The sequence below is a fragment of the Pristiophorus japonicus genome, chromosome 5 (genome assembly GCF_044704955.1).
Source record: "Pristiophorus japonicus isolate sPriJap1 chromosome 5, sPriJap1.hap1, whole genome shotgun sequence".
Lineage (NCBI taxonomy): Eukaryota > Metazoa > Chordata > Chondrichthyes > Pristiophoridae > Pristiophorus > Pristiophorus japonicus.
The window spans coordinates 215,390,324-215,407,955 of NC_091981.1; the positions used below are offsets into that span (position 1 = coordinate 215,390,324).

General features: G+C 48.2%; 1 protein-coding gene across 4 annotated transcripts in view; it reads left to right on the top strand.

The window, feature by feature from the left end:
* Window positions 1–17,632, top strand: part of krit1 (KRIT1 ankyrin repeat containing) — an 88,213-nt gene that overhangs the window by 39,727 nt on the left and 30,854 nt on the right. For all 4 annotated transcript variants that reach the window (XM_070881311.1, XM_070881314.1, XM_070881312.1 and 1 more), the window contains 3 exons: window positions 3,622–3,729; window positions 7,574–7,730; window positions 9,635–9,786. In XM_070881311.1, the coding sequence (XP_070737412.1) occupies window positions 3,622–3,729; window positions 7,574–7,730; window positions 9,635–9,786 (417 nt within the window). The remainder of the gene's footprint in view (window positions 1–3,621; window positions 3,730–7,573; window positions 7,731–9,634; window positions 9,787–17,632) is intronic.

Sequence of the window (17,632 nt, forward strand, 5' to 3'; positions counted from 1 at the left end):
CCGGGTTGTTTGCTGTTTTCGCAGGGAATGGCAGTCTACAGGAGAGGGGGGTGAGGTGGAGTTGGGGGCAGAAAGAAAGAGATTAGCCAGTCGCTGGACCTGCAGCAAGCCATTGCATCCTCCTGGAGATTTGTTCGAGCGGGGAGGTGGGGGTTAAGGTTGGGGTAGACAAGGTGGGGGGAGGGGTATGAAAGAGTGGAGAAGAGCAGTGTTGTTTGTGGGGGGGTGGGGAGAAGTGGGGTGGTGGAGGGGGTGCTGTGACAGTCACTGTTCCCTTGGCCGAGGGAAAATCAGCTGGGGTGCTCGCTTTCAATTGCGATGGGGTGCGTGTTGTGTACGGTGTATACGTCCAGAATTTGGCTTAGCAGTGATTCCTGTCAACCCACGCGAAGAATAGCAACTTGGGTAATGTATCGTAGGGCAACAGAACTGGATCTCAATAACCCTTTGGGAGAAGGGGTGCGAAATCTGATCCCTGGCATTACTTTTGTAGCACTGCAATACTTTGTGTGCGTGTGTACGCTATGATTCCGCAGTACTGGGTTCCTATTACTGGAAGCCATTTTTTATTGAGCTGCAGCAGGAAAGCTCCAGATTAGTAATCGGTTCGTGACAGCTGAAAGCGTTTCCTGTCCGGGTGCAAAGGTTGTGGAATGCACTTCCTGTCTGGGAGCAAAGGCCAGCGAGGGATCGAATTGGGGAAAAAATAGCAACTCATGATTCTTTACGAACTCTCATGATTTTTAAGAGTTTGTCTCATGATTTATGAGATGGTGGAGTTGCCATTACTGGCTGGGTGAACATCTGCAACCAGGGTGTTGGGCTGTTTTTCCTTTTTTCAGGACTGACAAACCTACTGCTGGAAGGTGGGATTAGGCTGGGCGCTCTTTTTCGACCGGCATGGACACAGTAGCCGAATGGCCTCCTTCTGTGTTGTAATTTTTCTATGATTCTAAGTTTCCAACACTTTACATTTTCGTTTCAGACCTTTTGCATCTGCAGGTTTTCTTTCTCCGCTTCCTCCAACCTTTTGCCTTGTGTGGGCCTCAAGACTTTCCATCATTTTAATTTGGGTGTTCTTGTCATCTCCTTGCCTTACTGAGATCTTTAATATCCTCTAGCAGTTTTCTATAAAACTATTTGCAAGTCATACACCCATTAATTTCTCTGGCTCTGACGAGAGTATGGATTGGCCCAGAAATTGCGGTCGGAGGCTTCCTGCGGGCGGATGTCTCCGATTGCAAAAAACATTACAAAAATACCTGGTGACCCCGGAGGCACGAACACTTCCGCTCCGAGGCCCAGATGCGCAGCCCAGCGCAGAGGCTCGTGCATCCCAGGAACGTAATCACGTGGGCTGAACCACCAAATCGAAATGAAGTATTTTCTCATTGCTAGTAATGGTGAGTTCCATTTGTACAGAGCTCCCGTTACTATGAATGGGAATACCACATTTTGAATTAAATTAAATGTTTTAGAAAAAAATATTTTTTGAATATGTTTTAGTAGTGTTAAAAATAATTTTACTTTAATGGACAGGGTTTTTAAGACAAAAATTAGTCCTATAAGAACATAAGAATTAGGAACAGGAGTAGGCCACCTAGCCCCTCGAGCCTGCTCCGCCATTCAAAAAGATCATGGCTGATCTGGCCGTGGACTCAGCTCCACTTACCCGCCCGCTCCCCATAACCCTTAATTCCCTTATTGGTTAAAAATCTATCCATCTGTGACTTGAATACATTCAATGAGCTAGCCTCAACTGCTTCCTTGGGCAGAAAATTCCACAGATTCACAACCCTCTGGGAGAAGAAATTCCTTCTCAACTCGGTTTTAAATTGGCTCCCCAGTATTTTGAGGCTATGCCCCCTAGTTCTAGTCTCCCCGACCAGTGGAAACAACCTCTCTGCTTCTATTTTGTCTATCCCTTTCATTATTTTAAATGTTTCTATAAGATCACCCCTCATCCTTCTGAACTCCAAGGAGTAAAGATCCAGTCTACTCAATCTATCATCATAAGGTAACCCCCTCATCTCCGGAATCAGCCTCGTGAATCGTCTCTGTACCCCCTCCAAAGCTAGTATATCCTTCCTTAAGTAAGGTGACCAAAACTGCACGCAGTACTCCAGGTGCGGCCTCACCAATACCCTATACAGTTGCAGCAGGACCTCACTGCTTTTGTACTCCATCCCTCTCGCAATGAAAGCCAACATTGCATTCGCCTTCGTGATTACCTGCTGCACCTGCAAACTAACTTTTTGGGATTCATGCACAAGGACCCCCAGGTCCCTCTGCACTGCAGCGTGTTGTAATTTCACCCCATTCAAATAATATTCCCTTTTACTGTTTTTTTTTCCAAGGTGGATGACCTCACATTTTCCGACATTGTATTCCATCTGCCAAACCTTAGCCCATTCGCTTAACCTATCTAAATCTCTTTGCAGCCTCTCTGTGTCCTCTACACAATCCGCTTTCCCACTAATCTTTGTGTCATCTGCAAATTTTGTTACACTACACTCTGTCCCTTCTTCCAGGTCATCTATGTATATTGTAAACAGTTGTGGTCCCAGCACCGATCCCTGTGGCACACCACTAACCACCTATTTCCAACCCGAAAAGGACCCATTTATCCCGACTCTCTGCCTTCTGTTAGCCAGCCAATTCTCGATCCATGCTATTACATTTCCTCTGACTCCACGTACCTTTATCTTCTGCAGTAACCTTTTGTGTGGCACCTTATCGAATGCCTTTTGGAAATCTAAATACACCACATCCATCGGTACACCTCTATCCACCATGCTCGTTATATCCTCAAAGAATTCCAGTAAATTAGTTAAATATGATTTCCCCTTCATGAATCCATGTTGCGTCTGCTTGATTGCACTATTCCTATCTAGATGTCCCGCTATTTCTTCCTTAATGATAGCTTCAAGCATTTTCTCCACTACAGATGTTAAACTAACTGGCCTATAGTTACCTGCCTTTTGTCTGCCCCCCTTTTTAAACAGAGGCGTTACATTAGCTGCTTTCCAATCCGTTGGTCCTAAATTGTTTTTTTCCTATTTTAAAACTTAACACTGGTAAAAGCAGGCCTTGTGTCTGCTTTTACCAGGCACAAGAGTTTTAAGGACATTCACTGGGCAGGAGTTGGGCAAATAGCCCAACTCTCCGCCTGCGGAGGCTCTTTTGCATTCATACAAAGAAATTTTGACATCGCAAGTGCCGGGTTTAGGCGTATGCGATTTGCGCATCTAAACCCGGAACTTGCGGGGCATCTTCGGCCGTAATTTACAACCCATTATTTTTCTCGTCCTCCTTTTACAGCTACTAGTTGATCTGTGTATTTACAGAAGTTTCTGCTTTTGCTTTATAGTACTTGCTCCATTGAAAGCACTCGCACCTGCACAGGCATAGTGGTCTTCTGTGATTCTGTAAGAATAAAGCTGCCATCATAGTTCAGTTACATGCATTAAAATGATCCAGCTTTGCAATAATTGGACACAAATGTATTTCCAGTAAAGTAATGGTTTCTGAGAATTAAATTTTAATAATGCTTAAAAATAATGCATCATACAATACTTTGTATGCCATGGTGAATTATTTCATGCTTGTTAACTATTCCAGCATATTGTGGATCAACAAGGAAGGACATCATTACAGGTCTGTAAAGAGAACAAACAGAATGACTGGGAAACAACAGCACAACTTCTTAATGATGCACTGAATAAGCCAGTAAGTTCATTTTCTCTTCAACTGGTGAGGCTTTTTTAATTAAAGGACGCAAACTCCAGATAAGGAGCTATGCTTTTCAATCAGTGTTGTGTAGATATTTAAAGGATTTGAGCATTCTGAGTTGAATCACCAAAATATGTATGTTTAGTTATCTATTCTTGTATGTATGTAATACTTATTGCATGTACTCATGTTTTGTTCATTTCACTTCAAGCATCACACTTTTATATATCCAAATTTGGCATTATACTTTAACCTGATTGGCTGAAATTTCATATTCATGAAACAGCTGTAGATTACAACTTACTTAAGGGCAAAGTACCAAATGAATGCAACAAAATGGGGTAGATAAACTTCAGATGACAATGTTAAGAATTTATCAACGTAACCAACCAAGAATGAACATTCAGCAAAAGCTACCAATAAAAATGAAGACAACAAATTGCTCCATGTTTTTATCAAAAGATTTCATAGAAACATAGAAAATAGGTGCAGGAGTAGGCCATTCGGCCCTTCGAGCCTGCACCGCCATTCAATAAGATCATGGCTGATCATTCCCTAAGTACCCCTTTCCTACTTTCTCTCCATACCCCTTGATCTCCTTAGCCGTAAGGGACATATCTAACTCCCTCTTGAATATATCCAATGAACTGGCATCAACAACTCTCTGCGGCAGGGAATTCCACAGGTTAACAACTCTCTGAGTGAAGAAGTTTCTTCTCATCTCAGTCCTAAATGGCCTACCCCTTATCCTAAAACTGTGTCCCCTGGTTCTGGACTTCCCCAACATCGGAAACAATCTACCTGCATCTAACCTGTCCGGTCCCATCAGAATCTTGTATGTTTCGATGAGATCCCCTCTCATCCTTCTAAACTCCAATGTATAAAGGCCCAGTTGATCCAGTCTCTCCTCATATGTCAGTCCAGCCATCCCGGGAACCTGTTTGGTGAACCTTCGCTGCACTCCCTCAATAGCAAGAATGTCCTTCCTCAGATTAGGAGACCAAAACTGAACACAATATTCCAGGTGAGGCCTCACTCAGGCCCTGTGCAACTGCAGTAAGACCTCCCTGTTCCTATACTAAAATCCCCTAGCTATGAAGGCCAACATACCATTTGCCGCCTTCACCGCCTGCTATACCTGTATGCCAAATTTCAATGACTGATGAACCATGACACCCAGGTCTCGTTGCACCTCCCCTTTTCCTAATCTGCCACCATTCAGATAATATTCTGTCTTCGCGTTTTTGCCCCCAAAATGGATAACCTCACATTTATCCACATTACACTGCATCTGCCATGCATTTGCCCACTCACCTAACCTGTCCAAGTCACCCTGCAGCCTCTTAGCGTCCCCTTCACAGCTCACACCGCCACCCAGTTTAGTGTCATCTGCAAACTTGGAGATATTACACTCAATTCCTTCATCTAAATCATTGATGTATATTGTAAAGAGCTGGGGTCCCAGCACTGAGCCCTGCGGACTAGTCACTGCTTGCCATTCTGAAAAGGACCCGTTTTTCCCGACACTCTGCTTCCTGACTGCCAACCAGTTCTCTATCCACATCAGTATATTACCCCCAATACCATGTGCTTTGATTTTGCACACCAATCTCTTGTGTGGAACCTTGTCAAAAGCCTTTTGAAAGTCCAAATACACCACATCCACTGGCTCTCCCTTGTCCACTCTACTAGTTACATCCTCAAAAAATTCCAGAAGATTTGTCAAGCATGATTTCCCCTTCATAAATCCATGCTGACTTAGACCTATCCTGTCACTACTTTCCAAATGCGCTGCTATTTCATCCTTAATAATTGATTCCAACATTTTCCCCACCACTGATGTCAGGCTAACCGGTCTATAATTACCCGCTTTCTCTCTCCCTCCCTTTTTAAAAAGTGGTGTTACATTAGCTACCCTCCAGTCCATAGGAACTGATCCAGAGTCGATAGACTGTTGGAAAATGATCACCAATACATCCACTATTTCTAGGGCCACTTCCTTAAGTACTCTGGGATACAGACTATCAGGCCCGGGGATTTATCGGCCTTTAACCCTATCAATTTCCCTAACACAATTTCCCGCCTAATAAGGATATCCTTCAGTTCCTCCTCCTCACTCGACCCTCGGTCCCCTAGTACTTCCGGAAGGTTATTTGTGTCTTCCTTCGTGAAGACACTGTCTATATGGTTTCTCAGTGACTGCACAACCTACTACTGGAAATAAGGCGTTGTAAAATTATTAAAACCGTTTATATAAAAAAAAAGTTGCATATTTGGTAATAAGGAATATCTTTGTGAGACTGCTATCGGTGCAGTGAGCTGTTAGACATTGATGAGGCTCTACGAAGACAATGGACTCTTGCAAAATTTCTCCTATAGAATTGCCTTTTGTGCACTTGAAATATGTCCATAAGCTTTAGTTCAGGGGTCTTTCTGAGAAGTCTGGTGTTCGAGTTTTCACTGTTTTCTCTGGTCTTGCTGAGCTTTCTGGCACCCTTTTTTTCCCTTCAAGCAACTGCTGCTGAAGCCCCACTCCGCCTTTCAGTGGAATATGGGGTGGCTCCTGGTTCACAGGAGGGTGGTGGCTTTACAATCTCACATTTTGTGGTGAATTATGCTGCTTACCATGTTGCTTATGTAGAGCTCCTAGTACTTGCTGCATATTTAATTCCACACTTGTCAGTTGTCTAATGATCATCCTCTTTGATGGAGTGATGTATTTGAACTCTCTGAGGTGGAAATGGTTCCAAGATGAAATGTCTGGTGATGGAGAGTCGAACCAATTCAACCCTCCAAACAGACTTGGTAATCTCATACATTAGTCAGACAGGTCTGCAGTAATCCAGGACTATATTGATGATTGACCAGCCAGCTTGGCTTACAAATGGAACTTGGAGGGTGGATTTGTCAGATTCTAAGATTATTCCCTCTCAACTTCCAATAATCCTGCAGATCAAAGCTGTAATTTGGTAGGTGGACCTTGTTGGATAAACAATGGAAAGCTTACTAGTGATCTACTCTGGTAAGCTGTGTGGCTTTAGCTGGTTAAACTCCAGCAGTGCCCCACTGCACTTTTGCAGCTCCCCAAGCCTTGGTTCCACCAACCTGCACCTTGAGTAAGTTGAATGGATATGGGGAGAACATTGCATGCCATTCTTGGAAAAGAGAAGCCACAAGTGGGTATAGATTTCACAGTAACTAAATTTGGAGTTACCTGAATATGTGTTTCCACGTATGTTAGATGTACAGCAAACCCAAAAAATTGATACTGGGAGGTGTGTGTCAGAAATAGCTGATCTTATGCAGGATTTGATCTTAATTAAACTTTATTGCTATAATATGTACAAAATTGTAAAACACTTGATGCCACATGATGTTGATAGTTCTCTCAATAAATGTATTGCAAATATTTTAAAGATTTCTAGAAGTTCGTAAGTAATGTATTAGTTTAAAATAAGATCTTTGTGCAAATTGGATATTTATGATTAGTCATTAAGCAAGTAGCTGTACTCTGGTGCCTCCCTAAAAATATCTAGCTGATATCAGGAATGATTGTTGATGGCTATAAAGACGGTTTTAAAACACTGATTTATTTGGCAAGTTATTATTATGAGAGCAGAATGCTAACAAAAATTGTGATCCCAAACAGTGATATGATGAAGTTTAAATATAACCATAATATTTTATGTTGCACTGGAAATGCTTTTGCAAATTTCGTCTTAAACAGGCTTGATCTGATGGCAATTGGTTTTAGGTGTTATAATTGGGAATGATAAACCTTTACGAAACATTTAAAATTTACTTACATTTTAATTTGTGCATTTTTTTGTTGAATCAATAGTATGAGAAAGTTAGAATTTATCGTACTGATGGCTCGTATCGTGCTGTTGAGCTGAGGCACGGAAACAATACCACAGTGCAGCAGATTATGGAAGGCATGCGTTTGTCACAAGAAACACAACAGTACTTTACCATCTGGATCTGCTCGGAGAACCTCAGTAAGAAAGTTGATAAATTGATTTTATGTTTGAATAATTGTAGCTTTGTAAAGTTAATTGGTCAGATTTTGCCAAGAAAGTAATTTTCAGTTAATATGGATAAAGTGATGCAGGCATATTCTTAGATATTGTTTTCCAATTTTGAAATGAAGTATTCTTCCCTCCCCTGGCTTCCTTTTGCTATTTTTGGTATCGCATCATCTATTCTCAATACAAGGGAGAAGAATAGAAACATAGAAACATAGAAAATAGGTGCAGAAGTAGGCCATTCGGCCCTTCGAGCCTGCACCGCCATTCAATGAGTTCATGACTGAACATGCAACTTCAGTACCCCATTCCTGCTTTCTCGCCATACCCCTTGATCCCTCTAGTAGTAAGGACTTCATCTAACTCCTTTTTGAATATATTTAGTGAATTGGCCTCAGCAACTTTCTGTGGTAGAGAATTCCACAGGTTCACCACTCTCTGGGTGAAGAAGTTTCTCCTCATCTCGGTCCTAAATGGCTTACCCCTTATCCTTAGACTGTGACCCCTGGTTCTGGACTTCCCCAACATTGGGAACATTCTTCCTGCATCTAACCTGTCTAAACCCGTCAGAATTTTAAACGTTTCTATAAGATCCCCTCTCATTCTTCTGAACTCCAGTGAATACAAGCCCAGTTGATCCAATCTTTCTTGATATGTCAGTCCCGCCATCCCGGGAATCAGTGAACCTTCGCTGCACTCCCTCAATAGCAAGAATGTCCACTGCCTGCCATTCCGAAAAGTACCCATTTACTCCTACTCTTTGCTTCCTGTCTGCCAACCAGTTCTCAATCTACGTCAGCACACTACCCCCAATCCCATGTGCTTTAACTTTGCACATTAATCTCTTGTGTGGGACCTGTCGAAAGCCTTCTGAAAGTCCAAATACACCACATCAACTGGTTCTCCCTTGTCCACTCTACTGGAAACAGCCTCAAAAAATTCCAGAAGATTTGTCAAGCATGATTTCCCTTTCACAAATCCATGCTGACTTGGACCTCTTTCCAAATGCGCTGCTATGACATCCTTAATAATTGATTCCATCATTTTACCCACCACCGATGTCAGGCTGACGGGTCTATAATTCCCTGTTTTCTCTCTCCCTCCTTTTTTAAAAAGTGGGGTTACATTGGCTATCCTCCACTCCATAGGAACTGATCCAGAGTCTATGGAATGTTGGAAAATGACTGTCAGTGGATCCGCTATTTCCAAGGCCACCTCCTTAAGTACTCTGGGATGCAGTCCATCAGGCCCTGGGGATTTATCGGCCTTCAATCCCATCAATTTCCCCAACACAATTTCCTGACTAATAAGGATTTCCCTCAGTTCCTCCTTTTTACTAGACCCTCTGACCCCTTTTATATCCGGAAGGTTGTTTGTGTCCTCCTTAGTGAATACCGAACCAAAGTACTTGTTCAATTGATCTGCCATTTCTTTGTTCCCCGTTATGATTTCCCAGAATAACTGGCTTAGCTTTGTTTATAGCCTTTTTGTGTACTCCTGTCACTTACTTTTGTGCTACTGTTGGGGATTTTACCTAGTGTCAGATTCAAGCACTCAAATGCCAAGTATGGCACCAGCCATCTTAATGGCCTCTCTGATTGAGATTAGGGACAGTTTTGTGCTGTAAGCCCATGTCCACCGGGAAATGGATTGAGATCACCCAAACTCATTTTACATCGGACTCTTAAAACCAGCAGACAGGTGATTTTCATCCCAACAATCTGGGCTGGATTTGAACCCAGTTCCCAGAGATGAAATGCCAGTGTCTAACCCATTGAACCATCCCACTCACCTTTCTGTCTTTTTAAGCAACATGTAATATATGTAACCGATTTGAAAATTCTGCCACATTATATTGAGATGATCTTTTTATCTAGGTTTGCAGCTTAAGCCATATCATAAATCACTACAGCACCTGCGAGACTGGCCAGAAATAGTTGCGGAATTGACTAGCCTCGATCCCCACCTGGAAAAGCCACAACTTTTCCTGTGCAGGGATGTGCGACTTCTGCTAGAAACTGAAAAGAAGGTTAGTACTAATGTGCTGTTTTGTGGCTAGTAAATATATATTCTAAATTTAAGGAACACAAATTTGTTAAGCCTTTATAATGCTTCCACTGCTGAAAATAGCTTTTAGTCATAGTAATAGGAATAATTCAATCATTTGAGGAGGCAAAATTAGGATTAGATGAGTATATGAGGATGTTTTTGAATCGAAAAGCTGTGACTCTGTTTAATACAAGTTCAGTTCAATCACTGTGAAAATGTGTTATCACAGTGAACTATTTATACAGTGGTTCTGGCTTTGATCATATTTATAACACTTGTGTGGATAATTAATAGTGGAATAAAAAAATAATTCCACAATATTATAACTGACAAAATGGCTCACAAAGCGGTTTCAGCTAGCTTTCTTTCAATAGAAAACATTAACCAAGTTCACTTTTTAAATTTGAAAACATAATGCATCGGTCGCAGCCAGTAAAAGGATAGAAAAAGATCTCGAATAGTGAGAATGACTAAAATCACTCAAGACTTTCATCTTTTTTTCTGTTCTCCTAACCCCAAGCACTGGCTGGTCTGCCATTTTTCGTGTGTGAGCCCAGATAGTGAAAGTTGGCAGGCCATTTGAGCTTGGGGATAATGGTGTAATCATATCACTGTTGTGTTTGATAATGCTCTCATCCGACATCCACACACATGCACTTGGCAGTAGGATTCACTGGATAATGAAGAGAAGCTAGAAACCCCAACTGACTATTTCAGCCTCACTTCCCCAAGGGTGTACACGACAATTTTAGGGCTTCTAATGCAGCTCGATTGAGCTCAGCTACTCATCACAGACCAGAGATCGAATATGGGGACTTCTTGATCTGTATTACTCAGTTCTATGGTGGGTAGTATCTATTTAGTATTGCTCACTAAACTGTCAGGGGAAGCAGAACTTCACCTGTGAGTTATCTAGCTTTACTTTCAAGTTCATTTGTGAAGATATTTATCATACTTCTGACCATAATGTATTCTCTCCCTTCTCACCTCTGCAGTTTTGCAATTCACTAGTATGTCAACAAACATCAGTACTTTCACAGTTTGATACATTTATGTCGAACGGTGTTGTGTAAATACAATTAACAAATGTTGTATCAAAGGCTGTATGGCTGAATGTATTGTCCTGACTCTGGTTTATTAGCTTCTTCAGCAGTGATATTCTTGTCATTTCCTTGGTTAGTTTGTTATAGAATAGAATAACACAAGAATTAGGAACAGGTGTAGACCACATGGCCCCTCGAGCCTGCTCTACCATTCAGTAAGATAATGGCTGATCGTCGACCTCAACTCCACTATCTTGCCTGATTTCCATATCCCTTCATCCCCCTTTAGTCCACAAATCTATCTCTATCAGCCTTGAATATACTCAATGATTCAGCAACCATAGTTGGGGTAGAGAATTTCAAAGATTCACAACCCTCTGAGTGAAGAAATTCCTCCCCACCTCAGTCTTAAATGGCCGACCCCTTATCCTGAGACTGTGACCCCTAGCTCCAGACTCTCCAGTCAGGGGAAACGACCTCTCAGCATCTACCATGTCAATACCCCTCAGAATCCAATGAGATCACCACTCATTCTTCTAAAGAGTATAGGCTCAATCTCTCCTCATAGGACAACCCTCTCATCCCAGGAATTAATCTCGTGAATCTTTGTTTCACCGCAAGTAAGGCAAGTATATCTTTCCTCAGATAACGAGACGACACCTGCATAGTACTCCAGGTGTGGTCTCACCAAAGCCCTGTACAATTGTAGCAACTATTCCAATCCCTTGCAATATAGGCCAAAATGTCATTTGCCTTCCTAATTACTTGGTCTTTCAATTGTGTTCATTGGTCTGTTAGCTTGATCTATTAGTGTCACTTGTGGTCTTTGTTTCTGCTTCAAATATAAGTAACTTCTATCAAGTTACACTTTGGCTCAGTATCATTTATTGTCCAAATCCACTGAGTGAATTGCTCAGTTGCTTTCAGTAAGAAATTTCCTTACTTGCAATTTTATTTGCACATAAGCATGTACATCATATATGCTGTGTGTTTATACTAAAACAGTTTAGCTTGGATTTAATATGGGCAAAACAGAAAGGAAACAGTATTAAAGGTGCATGGGTAGAATGGGAGTGATGTATCAATTTACCACCAGTTTATGCAATCATGCATCTGAATCAGAGCGGAGCAACATATCTAATGGTAAATTTGTTTTAAACCAGCACATAAAGCTGATTGATGTGTGTTGCTAAATGAAGCAGAAGTTCAAAGAAGTTGAATTTCAGGCCTAATTGTACTTCCAAAATGCACTACCAGAAATGACAGAGGTTTGCTTCATGTGCAGTTATTTCTTCTTTGTAGAATAATACAGATACTCTATATTCTAATCTTTACATGTTATTAAAGTACCCATCTTAAAAGAGACCATTGTTACAATTGGTGCCATGTTGTTTGACCATTAATTTATTTCGTACCATAAAACTTCGGATAATTTTTTTAGTTGCTTTGGGCTAGAATTTTGACGACTTAGCAATTGGGGTTTTCGCCGCGATTTGACCCTCCGCGGCGAAAACCCAGTCGACGGGATCTTCAGTGTACCTTTTTGCAGCCTCGCTTCCACGTACCGCTGGGGAGAGAAGTGCCGACGTGTAACACCGCAAATAGCGTTTGTGTCGATTTTTGGCTCTCTTGGGACCTGTATTCTGCGCCCACAATACCGATAGGGTCAAACCTGCGGTGCAGCCCTGCCAGCAGCGGTAGTATGAAGATCTACATATTGAATATATTCAATGACTCCGGCTCCAAAGTTCTCTGAGGTAGATAATTCCAAAGGTTCACGGCCCTCTGAGAGAAGAAATTCCTCTTTATCTACATCTTGAATGGGTAACCCCCTCCTCTCAGAATCTACCCTGTCAAGCCCCCTCAGAATCTTATACGTTTCAATAAGATCACCTCTCATTCTTCTAAACTGCAATGAGTACAGGCCTAACTTGACCAACCTATCCTCATAAGACAACCCCTTCATCCCAGGAATCCACCTGGGCTGGATTTTCGGCTCATTTGCGCCTTGGTGGGACGGTAAATGCAGTGTTTGGGTGTACTTCTGGGCGTCTAGGATTTACCGCCCAGCCGGTAGATTCAGCTACTGGTTAGAGCTGGCGCAAAAGCTTATGCCCCGCCATTCATTTTGACTGAGATCGTGACATCAATCGTCATGCAACGCTGTGTTAGTGCCCCGGATGGAACATTTGGCCCTTAAGCCTCATTTAACGCCCGCCCCAGGAAACGCCTGAAAAAAACAGGCAGTCCCAGGGTGCGGCAGGCGGTATTGGCAGCATTTTTAAGTGGAGGAATGAGGATCCGACATCGCAGGTGACATTGACTACAACGGTTGCGCACATAACGGTTTGTGAAGCTTCGACTTGCAAACTTCACTTTTATCTGCCATAACAGTGCCCTTACAACTGCAGTGAGAAAATTTAATGGTGGCATTACTAGTTCACCAGCGTATCATGCTCCTTGGAGGATAAGCTACACCCTGAAGTTTCACTGGAATGTGTAACTGGAAATGCCCATCCCAAGGTCTCACTGACTTTGCAAATTGTAACTCGATCCACTTTGACTCCCTGAAGCGACAGAGGACAAAGCTCCCCAGAAGACAGCAAGGGCCAGCCAAAGTACATTAACCCAGTCCAAGTGCATGCCTCTCTGAGCTGAAGTGCCTTACCCACTGCAAGTGCATCCTTCCCCCAGTCAAAGTCCCCCATTGCCCCCCAGCCCCACCCACAGCCATCTTACCATACATTTGGTACGGATTGTTAACAAGTTCATTGGGTATGAAGTGAATAGTGAGAGTGTTGTGACTTCTGGATTTCATCCATCCAACAATGTCCCTTTGTCGGGGGTTGGAAGAACGTGATCCGTCTTCCCAAAGTTCTCCCTCTCCCCTTCGATCCCCCCCCCCCGCCCCCGTCTCTCTCCCCCCCCCGCCCCCGTCTCTCTCCCCCCCCCCGCCCCCGTCTCTCTCCCCCCCCCCCGCCCCCGTCTCTCTCCCCCCCCCCCCCGCCTCCGCCTCTCTCACCCCCGCCCCCGCCTCTCTCACACCCGCCCCTGCCTCTCTCACCCCCACCTCTCTCACCCCAGCCCCCGCCTCTCTCACCCCAGCCCCCGCCTCTCTCACCCCCGCCCCCGCCTCTCTCACCCCCGCCCCCGCCTCTCTCACCCCCGTCCCCCGCCCCCGCCTCTCTCACCCCCGTCCCCCGCCCCCGCCTCTCTCACCCCCGCCCCCCTCACCCCCGCCTCCCCCCCCGCCCCCGTCTCCCTCCCCTCCCCCCCCCTCCCCCGTCTCCCTCCCCTCCCCCCCGCCCCCGTCTCCCTCCCCTCCCCCCCGCCCCCGTCTCCCTCCCCCCCGCCCCCGTCTCCCTCCCCTCCTCCCCGCCCCCGTCTCTCTTCTCCCCCCCCCCCGCCCCCGCCTCACTTCTCTCCGCCCCCGCCTCTCTTCTCTCTCCTCCCCCGCCCCCCCCCGTCCCCGCCTCTCTCTCCTACCCCCCCACCCCGTCCCCGCCTCTCTTCCCCGCCACCTCCGTCTCTCTCCCCGCCGCCCCTGTCTCTCTTCCCTCGCCCCCCCGTCTCTCTTTCCCCCCGCCCCCCGCTCCCGTCTCTCTCCCCCCCACCCCCGCCTCTCTCTCCTTCCCCCCTCCGACCCCGCCTGTCTTCCCCGCCACCTCCGTCTCTCTCTCTCTTCCCCCCCCCCCCGCCCCCGTCTCGCTCTCTCATCTTCCTCCCCCCCCCGTCTGTCTCGCTCTCTCTCGCGCTCTCTCTCTCTCGTACCCCCCCCGTCTCTCGCTCGCTCTCGCCCTCTCTCTCTCTCGCCCTCTCTCTCTCTCGCCCTCTCGCCCTCTCTCTCTCTCGCCCTCTCTCTCTCTCGCCCTCTCTCTCTCTCGCCCTTTTCTCGCCCTCTCTCTCTCTCGCCCTCTCTCTCTCTCTCGCCCTCTCTCTCTTCGCCCTCTCTCTCTCCGCCCTCTCTCTCTCTCGCTCTCTCTCTCTCGCCCTCTCTCTCTCTCGCCCCCTCTCTCTCTCGCCCCCTCTCTCTCTCGCCCCCTCTCTCTCTCGCCCTCTCGCCCTCTTTCTCGCCCCTTTTCTCTCTCTCCCCCCTCTCTCTCTCGCCCCTCTCTCTCTCTCGCCCTCTCTCTCTCGCCCCTCTCTCTCTCTCCCTCTCTCTCTCTCGCCCTCTCTCTCTCTCGCCCCTCTCTCTCTCTCTCTCGCCCTCTCTCTCTCTCGCCCCTCTCTCTCTCGCCCTCTCTCTCTCTCGCCCTCTCTCTCTCTCGCCCTCTCTCTCTCTCGCCCTCTCTCTCTCTCGCCCTCTCTCTCTCTCTCTCCCTCTCTCTCTCTCTCTCGCCCTCTCTCTCTCTCTCGCCCTCTCTCTCCTCTCTCTCTCTCGCCTCTCTCTCTCTCGCCCTCTCTCTCTCTCTCGCCCTCCCTCTCTCTCGCCCTCTCTCTCTCTCTCTCTCGCCCTCCCTCTCTCTCTCGCCCTCCCTCTCTCTCGCCCTCCCTCTCTCTCTCGCCCTCCTCTCTCTCGCCCTCCCTCTCTCTCCCCTCCTCCTCTCTCGCCCTCTCTCCCTCTCTCTCGCCCTCCCTCCCTCTCTCTCGCCCTCTCCCTCTCTCTCGCCCTCCCCTCTCTCTCGCCCTCCCTCCCTCTCTCTCGCCCTCCCTCCCTCTCTCTCGCCCTCCCTCCCTCTCTCTCGCCCTCCTCCTCTCTCTCGCCCTCCCTCCCTCTCTCTCGCCCTCCTCCCTCTCTCTCGCCCTCCCTCCCTCTCTCTCGCCCTCCTCCCTCTCTCTCGCCCTCCCTCCCTCCTCTCTCTCGCCCTCCCTCCCTCTCTCTCGCCCTCCCTCCCTCTCTCTCGCCCTCCCTCCCTCTCTCTCGCCCTCCCTCCCTCTCTCTCGCCCTCCCTCCCTCTCTCTCGCCCTCCCTCCCTCTCTCTCGCCCTCCCTCCCTCTCTCTCGCCCTCCCTCCCTCTCTCTCGCCCTCCCTCCCTCTCTCTCGCCCTCCCTCCCTCTCTCTCGCCCTCCTCCCTCTCTCTCGCCCTCCCTCCCTCTCTCTCGCCCTCCCTCCCTCTCTCTCGCCCCTCCCTCCTCTCTCTCGCCCTCCCTCCCTCTCTCTCGCCCTCCCTCCCTCTCTCTCGCCCTCCCTCCCTCTCTCTCGCCCTCCCTCCCTCTCTCTCGCCCTCCCTCCCTCTCTCTCGCCCTCCCCCTCCCTCTCTCTCGCCCTCCCTCCCTCTCTCTCGCCCTCCCTCCCTCTCTCTCGCCCTCCCTCCCTCTCTCTCGCCCTCCCTCCCTCTCTCTCGCCCTCCCTCCCTCTCTCTCGCCCTCCCTCCCTCTCTCTCGCCCTCCCTCCCTCTCTCTCGCCCTCCCTCCCTCTCTCTCGCCCTCCCTCCTCTCTCTCGCCCTCCCTCCTCTCTCTCCCCCTCCCTCCCTCTCTCTCGCCCTCCCTCCCTCTCTCTCGCCCTCCCTCCTCTCTCTCGCCCTCTCCTCTCTCTCGCCCTCTCTCTCTCTCTCCCTCCCTCCCTCTCTCTCGCCCTCCCTCCCTCTCTCTCGCCCTCCTCCCTCTCTCTCGCCCTCTCTCTCTCTCGCCCTCTCTCTCTCTCGCCCTCTCTCTCTCTCGCCCCTCCCTCTCTCTCGCCCTCTCTCTCTCTCTCCCTCCCTCTCTCTCGCCCTCTCTCTCTCTCGCCCTCCCTCCCTCTCTCGCCCTCCTCCCTCTCTCTCGCCCTCCCTCCCTCTCTCTCGCCCTCCCTCCCTCTCTCTCGCCCTCCCTCCCTCTCTCTCGCCCTCCCTCCCTCTCTCTCGCCCTCCCTCCCTCTCTCTCGCCCTCCCTCCCTCTCTCTCGCCCTCCCTCCCTCTCTCTCTCCCTCCCTCCCTCTCTCTCGCCCTCCCTCCCTCTCTCTCGCCCTCCCTCCCTCTCTCTCGCCCTCCCTCCCTCTCTCGCCCTCCTCCCTCTCTCCCCTCCCCTCCCTCTCTCTCTCGCCCTCCCTCCCTCTCTCGCCCCTCTCTCCGCCCTCTCTCTCGCCCTCCTCCCTCTCTCCCTCTCTCTCCTCGCCCTCCCCTCCCCCTCTCTCCTCCCCTCTCTCTCTCGCCCTCTCTCTCTCTCTCTCGCCCTCTCTCTCTCTCGCCCTCTCTCCTCTCTCTCGCCCTCTCTCTCCTCTCTCTCTCGCCCTCTCTCTCTCTCTCTCTCTCTCTCTCGCCCTCTCTCTCTCTCGCCCTCTCTCTCTCTCTCTCGCCCTCTCCCTCTCTCTCTCGCCCTCTCTCTCTCTCGCCCTCTCTCTCTCTCGCCCTCTCTCTCTCTCTCGCCCTCTCTCTCTCTCTCCGCCCCTCTCTCTCTCTCGCCCTCCTCTCTCTCGCCCTCCCTCTCTCTCTCTCCCTCCCTCTCTCTCTCTCTCCCTCTCTCCTCCCTCTCTCTCCCCTCTCTCTCGCCCTCTCTCTCTCTCTCTCTCTCGCCCTCTCTCTCTCTCTCGCCCTCTCTCTCTCTCGCCCTCTCTCTCTCTCTCGCCCTCTCTCCTCTCTCTCTCTCTCTCGCCCTCTCTCTCTCTCTCTCTCGCCCTCTCTCTCTCTCTCGCCCTCTCTCTCTCTCTCTCTCCCCTCTCTCTCTCGCCTCCTCTCTCTCGCCCTCCCTCTCGCTCGCCCTCCCTCTCTCTCGCCCTCCTCTCTCTCTCGCCCTCCCTCCCTCTCTCTCGCCCTCCCTCCCTCTCTCTCGCCCTCCCTCCCTCTCTCTCTCGCCCTCCCTCCCTCTCTCTCGCCCTCCCTCCCTCTCTCTCGCCCTCCCTCCCTCTCTCTCGCCCTCCCTCCCTC